General features: G+C 34.7%; 4 protein-coding genes across 7 annotated transcripts; 1 reads left to right on the forward strand and 3 right to left on the reverse strand.

The window, feature by feature from the left end:
- The first annotated feature begins 1,169 nt into the window (after nt 1-1,169).
- Nucleotides 1,170-4,518, forward strand: Exo84 (exocyst complex component Exo84). Its single transcript, XM_076777570.1, has 8 exons — nt 1,170-1,510; nt 1,581-1,942; nt 2,017-2,319; nt 2,391-2,538; nt 2,630-3,139; nt 3,458-3,588; nt 3,689-4,105; nt 4,298-4,518. The coding sequence occupies exons 1-8, from the start codon at nt 1,456-1,458 to the stop codon at nt 4,502-4,504; spliced, it is 2,133 nt and encodes a 710-aa protein (XP_076633685.1). The 5' UTR covers nt 1,170-1,455; the 3' UTR covers nt 4,505-4,518.
- A 57-nt stretch (nt 4,519-4,575) lies between these two features.
- On the reverse strand, nt 4,576-6,236 carry LOC143347918 (sperm-associated antigen 7 homolog). The gene is made up of 6 exons (XM_076777571.1): nt 6,054-6,236; nt 5,812-5,964; nt 5,661-5,728; nt 5,492-5,580; nt 5,080-5,417; nt 4,576-5,007 (listed from the first exon to the last, which is right to left on the reverse strand). Exons 2-6 carry the CDS (start codon nt 5,888-5,890, stop codon nt 4,883-4,885), a joined length of 699 nt encoding a protein of 232 aa, XP_076633686.1. The 5' UTR covers nt 5,891-5,964; nt 6,054-6,236; the 3' UTR covers nt 4,576-4,882.
- Nucleotides 6,237-7,379: 1,143 nt separating this feature from the next.
- LOC143347913 (uncharacterized) lies at nt 7,380-11,032 on the reverse strand. 4 transcript variants are annotated; one of them, XM_076777563.1, is made up of 8 exons: nt 10,935-11,032; nt 10,598-10,681; nt 10,059-10,175; nt 9,737-9,978; nt 9,276-9,653; nt 8,923-9,103; nt 8,617-8,832; nt 7,380-7,999 (listed from the first exon to the last, which is right to left on the reverse strand). In XM_076777563.1, the coding sequence occupies exons 2-8, from the start codon at nt 10,652-10,654 to the stop codon at nt 7,760-7,762; spliced, it is 1,431 nt and encodes a 476-aa protein (XP_076633678.1). In that variant the 5' UTR covers nt 10,655-10,681; nt 10,935-11,032; the 3' UTR covers nt 7,380-7,759. The 4 variants fall into 4 exon arrangements, with proteins under 4 accessions (XP_076633678.1, XP_076633680.1, XP_076633677.1 ...); XM_076777565.1 differs by lacking the exon at nt 10,598-10,681 and having other exon boundaries at nt 10,935-10,955; XM_076777562.1 differs by lacking the exon at nt 10,935-11,032 and having other exon boundaries at nt 10,598-10,735.
- LOC143347912 (nucleolar protein 10-like) lies at nt 10,802-14,397 on the reverse strand. The gene is made up of 11 exons (XM_076777561.1): nt 13,972-14,397; nt 13,841-13,886; nt 13,559-13,773; nt 13,334-13,470; nt 13,035-13,247; nt 12,722-12,950; nt 11,977-12,396; nt 11,602-11,893; nt 11,288-11,525; nt 11,106-11,202; nt 10,802-11,031 (listed from the first exon to the last, which is right to left on the reverse strand). Exons 1-11 carry the CDS (start codon nt 14,035-14,037, stop codon nt 10,930-10,932), a joined length of 2,055 nt encoding a protein of 684 aa, XP_076633676.1. The 5' UTR covers nt 14,038-14,397; the 3' UTR covers nt 10,802-10,929.
- Between the last annotated feature and the right edge of the window lie 280 nt (nt 14,398-14,677).

The following is a 14,677-nucleotide window of genomic DNA, read 5'->3' on the forward strand; positions in this document are numbered from 1 at the left end:
AGTTTGCCTTTGTCGACTCTCCAAAATTCTACAAGCTCACATACGCGTGATCTGGCATGTGTGAGAAAATAGAATGAGGTGTCCACGGTGCACCCGAGGCTGCGTTTGGCATCTCAGACCTTGTTCCACTTTCTCATACTATGCCAGATCACGCGTATGCGAGCTCGTAGTTTCGGAGAGTCGACAAAGGCAGACTGACACATGTCCCCTTTCTCGATTCTCTGAAGCTGCTCGAAGTAATTTCTCTCCCCATTATTCCCTTAGCTATGCCATGCGATCTCTTCGCGAGTCCGTCAGCAACTAGGAAATGTTCCGGGCACTTTGGGAATCCGAATGGCAAAACGTCAAAGTTTGTCGTGGAATAGTTCGTTATTTTTAACGATAGATGGCGCTTATTTTCGACCTCAAACCCTCTGGTGTTAAAACGCCCAAGTTTGTCGTGGAATAGTTCGTTATTTTCAACGATAGATGGCGGCTTTTTATCGACCTCGTGCCCTCTGGTGCTAAAACGTCCAAGTTTGTCGTGGAATAGTTTGTATCGTCCACGCTAGATGGATTTCTCGACAAGCTTGGGCCTTTTAGCACCAGAGGGCTTGAGGTCGAAAATAAGCGCCATCTATCGTAGAAAATAGCGAACTATTCCACGACAAACGTGGGCGGCTCTCTCGACTCCCACGAGGCGGTTCGAAACTCTACGAGCATGTTACTCTCTGAAACTCTACGAGCTAACGTACGTGTGAACTGGCATAGTGTGAGAGAATGGAATGAGGTGTCCACGGTGCACCCGGGGCTCCGTCTAGCATCTCTCTCATTCAAAAAACATTGTCATTTCATAACACATGCGTCCTATCTTATATAGGTTACACGTATCGAAATTAATACTTTATACTAAATATAAGTAATAAATAACGATTATATCTTTGAATTGATTAGCTGTTTAAAAATTTTTGTATCGCAATGCATTGACAGAATATTATACATATGTTAACATTGGTATATTATAGCAAAATTTATTTTTCTATCCGTGTTACATATATTTAATAATTATTAGTTTCACCCTTAGAGTAACTATTTATTCACCATCAAAATGAGCAATAATTGTTATAGCCACCTAGTGGTTACATATTGAACTGAGATAACCCTTGGAAATAAGTTATTATGGAAGCGATACTACCCTGCATCAGAGCCTGTATCGCGTTATAATATTAAAGATTTAGAAAATATATACGAATTGTAATTAAAAATTGTTCCCATCAGTGTTATTGTGTTTCGTATAACAGTATGCTAAAAAACTATTCGATATAAAGGCGGAGAGGTTCAAATAAAAATCGGAAGGCGTAGTTTTAAGGCGTAAGAATAGGTACCCTTCTTGTATGGCCACTAGGTGGCTATTGCATTTGTCGGTTCATAAAATGAACAATCTTTGACATAGCAAGGATCGAATATTTTTTTACGATGGCCGATAGTTTAGCAAGAGTCTTTACAACTGAGGATTTTAATCCAGAAAAATGTAAGTAAAATTTCTGAAGCAAACGAAACACTTGTGGTTTCAAAAATCTAATCTTTTGGCTATCTTTCAGTTGTGAAGGAACTCAGTGCACAATGCGTCGGTGCAGACGAATTGAGGCAACAACGAGCCAAAATTCAAGAACTTGCAAATAATACGTCTGCACAACTAAAGCGTAATGTTTACCAGAATTATATGCAATTTATAGAAACTGCTAAAGAGATCTCACATTTGGAAAGTGAAATGTACCAGTTGTCTCAGTTACTAAGCGAACAACGTTCATTGTTAAGTACATTAGGATCCACCAGAACTACTGGTGTTATTTTTGAAGATTTATCTGAATCTCAAGTGGAAGATGCTAATGATTCTACCTCCAAAGAAGAGGAACAGAAACAGAAACTGATGCAACTGCTAGAAAATGTGGAAGGTGCTATGGTGAGTCAATGAAACCTTCGGTTCTCTTAGATAGAGACAAAAAATAATAATACAGTCTTGACTTGGTTTCGCAGAGTTTAGCAGAAACACCTGGTCGCATGTGCTTACACGAAGGTTCTTTGCTAGAGTTAGATTCTATAGAGGGAACACCGTTAAAAAGAGTTCATGCATACTTATTTAATGATATTTTACTGATTGCCTCTTGGCTGGCAAATGGCAGCAGAAGAGGACCACCCAAATATAAAATGCAAGCAGTTTATAATCTTGAAAGTTTAGCTGTTGTTAATGTCAGAGACCTTGGAACTGTAAAATTGGCATTCAAACTGTTAGCATTCTCTGATACAAGAGTATTCCAGTGTGCAACTGCAACAAGTAAAGTTAGTGTGTTACAAAATTAATACTTCGAAAATTTGAGAAAGGAAGATCTGAATTATGCTTTACCTTGTAGAAAGAATGGCTAGATAAATGTGAGCAAGCAAAGAAAATGAAATTGGCAGAAGATAATCCAACTGATGGTGCATCAGTTAATAATAAACCACAGAAAGAAGAAAAAACGGCACCTTCTCGATCCATGTCTCTTGACTCTAACACCTTGGGTATGTTTAGTAATCGTAAAATCGTAGTATTGAATGAAATTACGTTAAAATAAATTAAATTAAATTAAATTTTTCAGTCGTTCTTTTGTAGGTATAGACGATGAAGATTCGGAATATCATGAACCTCCGCCGGAGTGGATGCTAGAAGTTGCAGAAGATCTGGATTCTTGTATAGCTCAACGTCACTTTGAGGAAGCTTACAGTCTTTTGGAGAGGGCAAAAGCTTATTTAAAGGATGCTGAGACAACCCCACTTTTACTCGAGACTCAATCGAAAGTAAATGATAGAGGACGGTCGCTCGTTGACGTTTTAACGAAAGAACTTGAATTAAGCGCAGAAGCAAAATCGCTTCAAGGTGGCGGTTTAAGAAGCGCGCGACGTGTGGTAAGACTCTTGATACAATTAAATAGAAGCGCTCAAGCGTGTCAATTGTATTTACGGCTCTGCAGTGCTGTGCTAAAGGCACGTTTGAAAAGAGTCAAAAAAGAAGGACCTATCGCACCCTATGTGAAGCAACTTAGTGCGATTGCCTTTAGCAATATCGTGGAAATCGCAAAAGAATTTTTGAAAATTTTTCCACAATCTACAAATTGCACATCTGGTAATTAAGAAATAACGTAACTGAATACAGTAGTGCCCACTTTAGTGTCCCGCGGTTATCCCCATCGATTCTTGGAAGTCAAGCGGCTTCGAACATTGTATATATGTAGGTATATGGATTCGGGTGCCAGCTATTATATCTCACTCGCACTTGTCCTCTTTCCTTATCTCCGTTGAATTCTGAGAACTAACCATGCCCATTTGAGTGACCGCGACCGGTCCCGAGCGCGGACATTTAAGTGGGCACTACTGTACTATCCGATACTAAAATTCATTTATATTCTATTTTTACTTGCTTTCTTTTTATGTTCATATTCAGGTTTAGTTGTCTGGTGCAGCCAAGAAGTTAAACATTTGACGACGCATTTGACCAAGCAACTTTTTATTCCGCAAGTGTCCTTGAGTACCTTGGTGGAGTGTATAGTCTCTGTTCGAAGTCATTGCGATCAGGTATGGCATTTATGTAATTTCTAACTCTGAAATATCAATTTTGATGAAACATTGTCTAACATATAAGGATTGTTATATTCAAGTGTCGTTTGATTTTCAGTTGACTCAATTAGGAATGGATTTTCGTTATCAGTTAGACGGCCAGCTTAGATCTCCGTTAGCGAAAGCTATACAAGAAGCAGGCGAGAAATACGTCGATACCGTAAAGGTGCATATAGCCGAAGACACTTGGCGGCCAACTAATTTAGAAAGCAGCAAGAATGTTCAAAAATTATTATCCGAACTGGATGACCTCGGGATAACTGTACCATCATCTTACATAACAAACGATCGCTGGATAACGTTGACCGATAATACATTAGCTTTCTCAAAGATTTACGTCAGTCTTCTAGAGGACTGTCTCAGCGTCGCTACACCGGAACTTATGGCTACGATAGATGGAGTTTTAGTATCCGTGATGCGAACTCAAGTACAGCACATAACTTTGTCACTTACAAATCCGAAATTAAAGCAAGAGGTAACAAACTTTTTCTCTTTCTTCTTACATTATGATTTATAAAAGTTTCCTGCGACTACAGTAATGCCCATTTAAGTGACTGCACTTTTACCCACTTAAACGAGCGCGGACACTTAAGTGGGCACTACAGTATTTTCTCGTTATCATTTTTGCATAAATAAAAATGTTCCTTTTTCTTTGCCATGGTTTTAGAAACAGTTGGTTCACGATAATGCAACCTATGTCCGGGACGTTATAATTATGCGAGGACTAGAGCTATATAAATCAGTAACAAATCAAACCTTCAAGAAATTATTAGCGCTGAAAGAGCAGATCGTATTTGACTCATTGTCTCCAGCAAAGCCAAAACCGGCTCCTAGAACTTCGATACCAAAGTATTCGACCACGGAATACATTTAACTGAATCGGAATATATAGACTGTACTGTATATAGAGATGTATACAAGAAATGGAAATGCAAGAAAAAATAGAACGTTTCAATTCGCCTTGTACGACGAATGTATTATATTGTACATATAAGTCGGTTCTACCTTTTTAGTAAATACATGTACTGAATTGGAAAAGTAAAACTTCTTTTCCGTTTCCATCGCAGGTACATAAATAATACTAATGTCGAACAAATGGATAACCGTGCTACAACCAAAAAAATATGAACAGCTTTATGAAAACGCTTGACACAACTTGTACATACATTGTCATACGTGTCTAACACGAAATATTTACAATTTAGAATTAAAAGTAATATTGAATGCTTATTAAATGTTATAACGTGCCTCACTATTTTGTACTTTTATCTTTACAATTCGACGCGTTAGTATCTTCATTTAATTTTCTTTTTTTCGCGCGTATATCCGCCAATGTCTGCTCTATACTTCTCTGGTCCTTTTTATTTTCACTCGGAACTAAAAATTTATTTTTCGATTAATGACAAAAGTATCTTGCCGACAAAAAAGAAAAATTATAGGATTACTTACCACAACCGTAACTACTATTAGCTTCTGTTTTTTTGGCTGCTTCTAGAGCAGCTTCCTTTCCTATTAAATGTTGATACTTATCCTTGTAATAACTATTTGGTACAAAATTATCTTTTCGTTTTTTAGATTTAGCGGTTTCTATTTCTTCTTTGGCTTGTCTTTCCCTTTCTTCGACTAGCCTCTTTGCTATCTCTTCATTCCATTCTTCTCCTCTGCGTAACACATTCAATTGATCTTCCGACGGGGCATATTCTCTCTTAAAAATCATGATGTGCCGATCGATGCCTTCCTCGCCAAAGGAATATGCCCATACATTTGCCACTTCAGCAACGTCGTGTCTACAATACAAAAACGTACTGAATGTTGCGTATCATTTCGTATATAATTTAAATAACAATTTTTTCCTATGTACATTATACTTCTATGGATTTGATCCATCGGAGGGAATTTATATTCCTTTGCAACGTCATCCTGAAGGAATTTATTAATTTTTCCTTCCACCTAATAAAACAACACAACAGCGATGATACGCGTATAACCTATTTTGATGAAAATAAAATGACAGATAAAAAAATATAGACCTTCTCTCGAAAAACTTTTAACATTTCAGCTTCCGCTCTTTGATGCTTCTGATACTCCTCTTTTTGTTCTGCATAGACAAAATTGTTTTCATGAATACTAAAACGAAAACCCGCTTGGAAAATATATGATATAGGTTAACTTGTAACTAACTTTTCATTAACGCTTTTTGCTTATCACTAATTGTAGGAGGCTTGTCCATTGAATTTAAAATAGATCCCAGCAAATCCATAATTTTACTTAATATTACTCCTACAACTGCCACTGAGATATTTTATAGCTCCGAAGGATTTCTATAAGACGCAACTTCAAAATACAACTTATGACAGTTATCGTATTTAGTCATACGGATCAATTGCAAAGCATTAAGGATATCTATCATACATATATCTTACATATCATGATTCATAGATAATTACATAATTGCTGATTACTCAAAATATCTACTGTTAATTAGATTAATACTGCATTAATATAATTGTATGCATATTTATACGAGCACGTATTCCCAAGTACGTTAATATCAGAAATAAACATGAACTAATACCACAGACGAGGTATACGAATAGACCTTTCACCACAGACGAGGTATACGAGTAGACCTATCACCTAATGTATTTTTTCGGCCCGATTCTCTGGGGCTCTAGAGCCCCATTACCATTTCCGTGTCACTCGCAACGTTACCAACAGATTTAGAAATGAACACAAGAGGAAGTGAGAGAGAAAATGAAATTTCAGAAATTTTATTATTTTTTAACGAAATGAAAGCTGTACGGTCCATAATTGGACATTAATCGATTAATTTCATTGGAGTAATCAATCGATTAAGGTTATTTAAAAATTTCAAGAAAATTTGAATTTTTTCTCGAAAGTGGTTAGGATTTCAGAAGTATGTGTATTCACCAAAAATGATTGCAATTGACCCCCGGAACTAAAAATAATTTTTTTAGGAATAATTAAAAATTTTTTTTTTCGTCGAAAAATTTAAGCACCACCCCCCTGTCGATTTTTCTTAAAAATTCCTTTCTCATTTTTAGTAATTTTGTTTGACGCCCTACAGAAAAGTTGTCTAATACTTTTTTATAGTACACACTACAGCTGTCAGTCCATCAATACTAATTCAGTGCATAGTTTGTCATCGGACCACCATCCGTGAGAAGAGGGCGCTAAAATCACCCCTGAATTTTCAGGTCGGTATGGCAGTCAGATTGGGCCACGAAAGTCCATAAGGTGTAAGGTCTATTCGTATACATCGTCTGTGCTTTCACCTTATGGACTTTCGCGGCCGAATCTGACTGCCATACCGACCTGAAAATTCGGAGCTGATTTCAGCGACCTCTTCTCATGGATAGTGGTCAGTTGAGAAACTATTCACTGAAGTAGTATTAATGGGCAGCAAATTCTCATTTCCGTTCATTTTATTACGGTGAAAAATTAGATTTTTCCTCGTTGAAAGAATGTCGAAAAGTCTTACACCGTCATATTTATTTGTTACGATAATCTAATTTTAGTTCTTTCAAATTTTTGCCGAAAATTGTAAATTTTATTAGATAAAAAACAATTGTAAAAGAATATGAATGACCTAAGCAGCTTTTAGTAACGTTATTACAAATAAATATTTGAACAGCAATTTACGATATTTTTTAGAATTCTTTTGTCACTGAACAAAGATACATTGAGAATGAATAATGCGTGCCATTTATTAGTTTGGTTTTTTCGGAATTAAAGAAGACAAGGGGCGAAAAACTTAATAGCAGTTCTGTGAAATAAATGCGACCGCAAAAACAAACGATAAATATTTATTGTAAGGATACTTCCTTAGACGTAAAGTTTTGTGAAAATATCATTACCAATAATCAAACATTATATATGTACATATATATTTAAAAATTCGAGTATATTTTGATTAGTTGAACACTAGCTTCATCACAATATATGTTTTTACGAACGATAAGCAACTTAAATAAGTTGCAGGGTGAACAGAAATTGAAGCAGTGAATCGTAGATGTTATTATACAATAAAAGGAAATTAATTACACGTGTAAAATGAAGCATATACAAAAAGCAGTTTTGTAAAATTGAATTGAACGTAATACGATAATCACAGAAATTCACACTGTCCTAGCGTGAGAATCAAGATGCTGCTTATAGTCAGCAGTAGACAAAGATACCTGCCCGTGATCGGAACTCTGAAAAGCCTGGCGCACATTTTTAATGACGATGTGTACAGAAGTATAGTGTCAAGATCCTCGCCAGGCGTGCATTGATAAACGAATGGTCGAATGCGTACTTCGTGTCCGATATTTTGAATCATGGAACAGGCAGTAGTCAAACGAGCGGCCTATTAGAAAACAAGACAATCAATCTGAACTTGTTTTTTTTTCTCTTCAAAGTTCACTTTACGCTTGTCCCACTGTTTCATGATAAGCGTATTCGCAAAAACATGACTGAGTCAATCTGAGCTTTAATTACATGTTTCGATCGATATACAGGGTGTCCCGCCAGCCCTGGGAAAAATTTTAATGGGAGATTCCGTAGATCAAAATAAGACGAAAATGAAGAATGCCAATTTGTCGATCGAGACTTCGTTAAAAAGTTATCAACGTTTAAAGTTTCGCCTGTAGAACAGCAGTCTGCGAACAGCTGCGTACACGCGATAGTAGTTCTCACTCAGAAAACTGTGAGGCTGTCCATACGTCACTAAGTAGAGTTTCTCATGCTGATTGAGAACCACTACTACAGGCGGATCTTTAAACGTTAATAACTTTTTAACAAAGCCTCAATCAACAAATTGGTATTCTTGATTTTCGTCTTATTTTGGCCTCTAGAAGCTCTCATTAAAATTTTTCCCAGGGGTGGCCAAACATGTTTCTTGACAGAGATTACAGAAAATTTCAAAAAATTTGAGAAATACGACACAAAAGTTAACGTTTATTGCATTCTCATTAACAAACGTACCTGAATAAAAGGAGCTATTGATATTAAAATCCACAGAAGGACGTTTATTATTGCAACCCAAGTAACAGGATTATTTTGCGCGTTGTTATTATCGTATCGAAGTAACCAAATCGTCCCCGCGGTTGCCCACGATAAATTTACAACCGTATAGATACAGACAGCTGGACCCAGTTCATCATTAAAATATTTTAACAATTTTTTGAATTCACAAATTTCCTACAATGCACAAAAATACGTAAATTATGATTTCGGTTTCTTCGGCGATGAAATAAAAAGGAAGAATTTCGTAGCAGTTATTTTACAAACCCTCATCCAATCCATAACAGGTAAAGTATGATGAAGTAATTTTCCGCGAAGAAAGTACAGATGTGCCAATAAAAGTTGCCCTTGTAAGCAATAACTGGTTATTATTGTTCCTTGAACCATATCGTGCCATAATGTGCATACGATTAAAAATACTTTCAATGTTATTTTTATTTGATATGGACTGTGCAGAAAATAAATTTGAAAGGCGTGCAAAGTAACATAACGAGAAATATAAATAGATGAAATATAGTACTAAACATGATAATTCGACGATAAGAACGAACAAAATTAATTACTATGGATAATGAAAAATAAACTTAAAACATATAAATGACATGTGTCAAGAAACTTACCTGTGTTCTAACCATTGAAATACGATATTGCCTCTGGCCATCAAAACATTTACTGTAATCAATGCCATAATTATCCATACGATGCTTAATGCTATAAATAACCACAAAATTTGTACAAGTTTCCTTTGATTTCCGCGATTTGCAGGATTAGAAGAGAGAAGGAATGCTCTCTCCATTAAATTTTGCAGTTGCTCATTTTCTTTAACACGAAATAGATATACTGTATACAAATATGCTACCAAGTGCAATGAACTAGGTATAAAGTAGCTAAATACAATATTTCCAAAGCAAGGCATTTCATGTACATGCTCTTTGCTTGTATTTGATGCAACTTTAAATGCTACCGGTAATATCTCGTAGCAAAATCCTCTGTCTCTTCTGAGGATATAAGTGTACTTAATTGCAGTTAAATTGTAATTAAATAAAAATTGTATTATAAACTTAATATATGGTTCTCTTACCTGAAGCATGCCATATATTGTAAAATATACCCAATGCACATAAATATTGTGACTTGAAAAGTATGAAAATTTACAAAAATGCTGTAACAAGAGTTACGATCAGAATCATCACTGCTTATGGGTCTCAAACCCATTACTCCTAATAATCTCAAATAAGGCCTTAATATTTTATGTTTGCAGTAATGAAGTACTGCAGATGTACTGAGCATCTCAAAATCTGGCATTTCTGTGATTTCACCTACCTGTTTTTAAGAAACTTATATTAACTAACTGTGTAATTAGTTGTATCAAGGAGAAGTTGTAAAAAATTATGTATTCTTACTTCTGTACTTTGCATTTGTAAATCGGATAATCCAGACATTGTAGATGCTTGTGTTGTATCTTCATGATTTGGCTGAAGAGGATCTTTCCCATTTTTTGATTCATTGTTAGAACTGACCTATAAAATATAACACAGACAACGTTGCATAAAATATATTTTACCGAGCTTGTTTTTGAACTTTGTAAAATGATATACGATATACTAAAATTGTTTTGTAACAACTATTTAATGCCGTTACATTATCGTTAATATAAATTTTACGATCCATCAAAAACGAGAAGAAAAAAGAAATCACGAAATATGAATCTGTAAGTTTTGGAATTAATTTCTACATTATTAACAGACCTTTTAAATCAAAATAAACAGTGATTGGTATGATCAAAAGTATCACCTTGGATCTCTGTCCAATTATAACGACCGAATGTTGCTAAGATTTAAATTCAATACTAGCACATTTATACGATAAAAGAAATGGTTTCCCCACAGATCGTAACGTGATTGCGAAAACGAAGATTAAATGAAATAATTAGAAGACTCACCAATGTCATTTTTCTCGTCTGACGAGTACAATGCTTTTGAACTTGAAAAGAAAACATTTGTATCGGCACCTCGTGTGATTCACCCTAACGTATGAATTTAATTATATCAGTCTTTTGAGATGACACTTCACCTCTGTCAAGATATACATATACATCGCGACGAAACAAATTACTTTACTCGTGCCACAGACAACAACTTCTAATATGGGATATTGGGAAAGAGGAGGTCACCGTTCCCTATACTAACGCAACGAAAAGAACGCAGAAAAATATTTACTTTACAAAATAAAATTGTTTACTATTTAAAAAAAAACTAAATACAACAATAAATATTAACGTTTCTTCCTGTACAGGTTTTGTGCTGGTCTCAAAAGATGTTTATATTCTTTTCCGTGCCTTTTTACTTGGAATTTTGCGCGTCCAGTTTGTTTCTTCTGTAAATAAATATACGATGTACCTATATATACGGAATAATCAAATTTTGTTTAACGATTTGGTAGAAAAATACCTTTCCAACAACAAAAGTCATTTCTCTGTTACCACGGAAACCAGAAATTTTAATACCATGAGCTTCTTGATTTTTTAGTCTGTTTTCCAAGCTAGCCCTAAAGAACACGAAAAAAATTTTGTATTAACTTAATTTAATACTGTTATTGTTTCGTACTCTATCGCGTAGTAATTTATACATACTTATTTAGCTTCCTTGCTATCGGTTTTGCATCTCTGAATTCCACGTGCTCCTTGATTTCATAAAGTCGAGAATTATTTCTTAATCTTTGATCGTTATCTTTCTCGCTTTCATCCTCCTCCTCATTTTGTCTTTCATTTTTCTTTATCAATCGATATTGTTTTTTTACTTCCTTCACCCATGGTTTTTCATCTTCTGAACTACTATCGTCATGAATGAAGCTCTCATCCGAACTATTGTCTAAAAATATGAATTTTGTAATTGAAACTATCTAATAACGACATGAAAATATAATGTTTTATGTTGCATCAAAAACCTTGGTTTTCATCGTCCTCACGATCAATCTCCATTTTCTGTTGTGCCTCTTCTTCGGCTATTTTAGCTTTTAACTTCTTTGCTCTGCTTTTGTCAAGCTGAGAAATAACGGGATTTAACAACGAATACTCTTCCGAGTTTTTATCCACTTGGAAGTCTGGATTACTGAACAGTGCTTTAAAACGATCGTCTTTTAGAAGATTAGAAGAGCTCTTCTTCTTTTTCTTTATATTCGTTTCATCTTCCATTAATTTAAATGCAAGCTCTTTATTTACACTCGGTAATTTTTGAACCTACAAATACATGCAAGTGCGAACCAAAAAATATTGCATATTGTATACTGTAAAGTGCTTTACACAATATTAAAATACGATACCTGTACTCTGCTACCGCAGGTTTCTTGTATCTTCTGCTGTATTCTCTTTTTCTTATATTCTTCAAATTCGAAAGGTTTCATCACATCTCTCGCCTTTCTATACAATCGGATATCCATGAAATACCCGTGCATATAAGCTCTAAGAAGTTTAGTGCCCTTTAAATGCGACAAACCTAATTCATCTAACTCCTTTTCAGTAACAAATTTATAATCATCGTAAATCGTTTCGTAATCTAATTCCTCCAATTCTTCTGTCAGATTGTCCAAAAAGCTACACCAATAAGGAGCCGGCCCAAGACTGGGGATATAATAAGTTTGCATTTTCGTATTTTCATTTGCAATTACAAACATTCCAGTATTTGGTATAACACACATATCATTAAAATCATTTCGAGTTTCTACAGATGTATACAATTTACCCTGAAAAATACAATTTTTTATTGCAAAATTTTAATTCGTTTTACAGTAGTGCCCACTTAAATGTCCGCGGTTATCCCCACCAATTCTTGGAAGCCAAGCGGCTTCGAACATCGAGCATATCGATACTTGACGCCGACTGTTATCGATACATTGTATATATGGTTTTGGGTGCCAGCTATTGTATCTCACTCGCATTTATTCTCTTTCCTTATCTCCGTTGAATTTTCAGAAGTAACCATGCCCATCTGAATGACCGCGGACATTTAAATGGGCACTACTATATTTGTTTTAAGATTTTATCTATGCATATAATAATCTAACTTACGTTATTTCTCTCCCATATTTTCACAATAGAACTATCCATAGAATAAACCATATCCATTTTCTGATGGAACTCTATATTTCTGATTGGTAATCCATACATATGATCTTTTACCAAGAAAGGTTTGCTAGAACGAATATCATACAACAATATCTGTCCAGTTGATGTACCCACACCAAATGTCAAACCTCCTTGAAATTTTAAACTAGTAATTGCTGGAACTGCTGCTATCCTATATAGCATCAAAATGGACATTGTATTTATAGGCAAATAAAATGCTTGTTCGAGCATTGCACATTACAACATGTTATCTTACTTATTGTCTTGCCCAACACAGTACAAAGCACAGTCTAAGGTACCCACTTTATTTCTTGTTCGAGGATCCCATGCTTCAATTTTACCTTCTTGTGTACCAATGGCTAGAAGATGATGTACTGGATTTATTTCACATTTATTTATTGATGTTGATTCTGTTATGAAAGACTGCAAAAATTGTCCTCTCTCAAGATTTAATCTATAAATCTCATTACTGTAATACAATATCAGCTATTATAGATAGACTTTAAACATTATTTTAAATGATGCTTAATGCTGAAAGATTATTAAATAACAAACCTATCTCCCACTACAAAAAGATCACAAGATGGATAATGATACTTTATATCTCTTCCAAAACGTGGTATTCTGAGCCTGTAATACTTGCCATGGGCAACATGAAATTCAATGTATCTATCACAATGTAAAAATACCAACTGTAACATAATAGAAAAGTTTGGTAATTATCTTGACTATCAATAGAACAAATGCATATAACACAAATATATATATATATATACATACCTTACTATAATCATCTGATAATATTTCAAAAGTAACAACCTCAGAATCAAAACATCTTTCAAATTTTAAAGACAAATTTTTTACATCAAAACACTTTACACGTGGTTTATATATTCCTGTTGCTAAAATATATTGTCCATCCTTCGAAACTTTAATGGAAGTGCTAATTCCAGGCATATCAAAGTCCTGGATAAGTTCAATACGTCGCCGTATATCTGTCAAAATGTCATAATCGTATATTGCTTTCAAATGATCGTACACTTGGTAAACAACTTCACTTACCGACATTCTTTTTTAATAAGCTTCGTCGTTTGCGTTCCGATAACCACTAACAAAATAAAAATTACAGATCAAAATCATTAAAATTGGAACGATGATAAAATGAGTAATAAACGTAACGAATAATGCTTTACCTCTGGAATAGATTTTCCAGCACTCAAATTGTAAATTTTTACATTGTTTGGACAAGAAACTTGCATCGTGGCAAAATATCTACGCAAACTCTAAAATCTGTCAAACCTGTCGTTCATATCGTCTGAAAAAGTAAAACCTAAACGAGAAAGCACGTGGAGTGTTATTATGGTAAGAGAGTACATATATTCTTTATCTCTATAGAAAGGGTTGCCACAACGTACATCGCAATACGAAAATCACTAAAAAATATAATTGATGAAACTTGATTGACTAATAATTGTGCATATTTTTGTTTCATTGGTAGGAGAGTATCTACTTCAGGATATATAATACACCGTTTCCATGTTAAACATTTACGCAATCTATAAGGAGCAAGATTATTATATTTAGAAGAGTAAAGAGTCATAGAGTTAAATATTTCAGGATTACGTGTACGGTTTAAACGTGAATGAGTTGGTAGCACGAAACGATAACTAAAATGTTTACATTAAATTGAAAGAAGAAAGAAAAATAATATTTGAAATTATCAATCGTTTCTCGACGGATAATAAGAGATAAGATAAATAAGAAGAAAAGAAAGAAAAATAATATTTGAAATTATCGACTGTTTCTCGATAGATAATAACCGACATACTCGATATCTCGAATATTGCGTTCAAGGGTTGGTAGAACTGATCGGTAGTCAATTACCGTCCGGCTATGGGG

This window comes from Colletes latitarsis, chromosome 11 (genome assembly GCF_051014445.1).
Source record: "Colletes latitarsis isolate SP2378_abdomen chromosome 11, iyColLati1, whole genome shotgun sequence".
Classification (NCBI taxonomy): domain Eukaryota; kingdom Metazoa; phylum Arthropoda; class Insecta; order Hymenoptera; family Colletidae; genus Colletes; species Colletes latitarsis.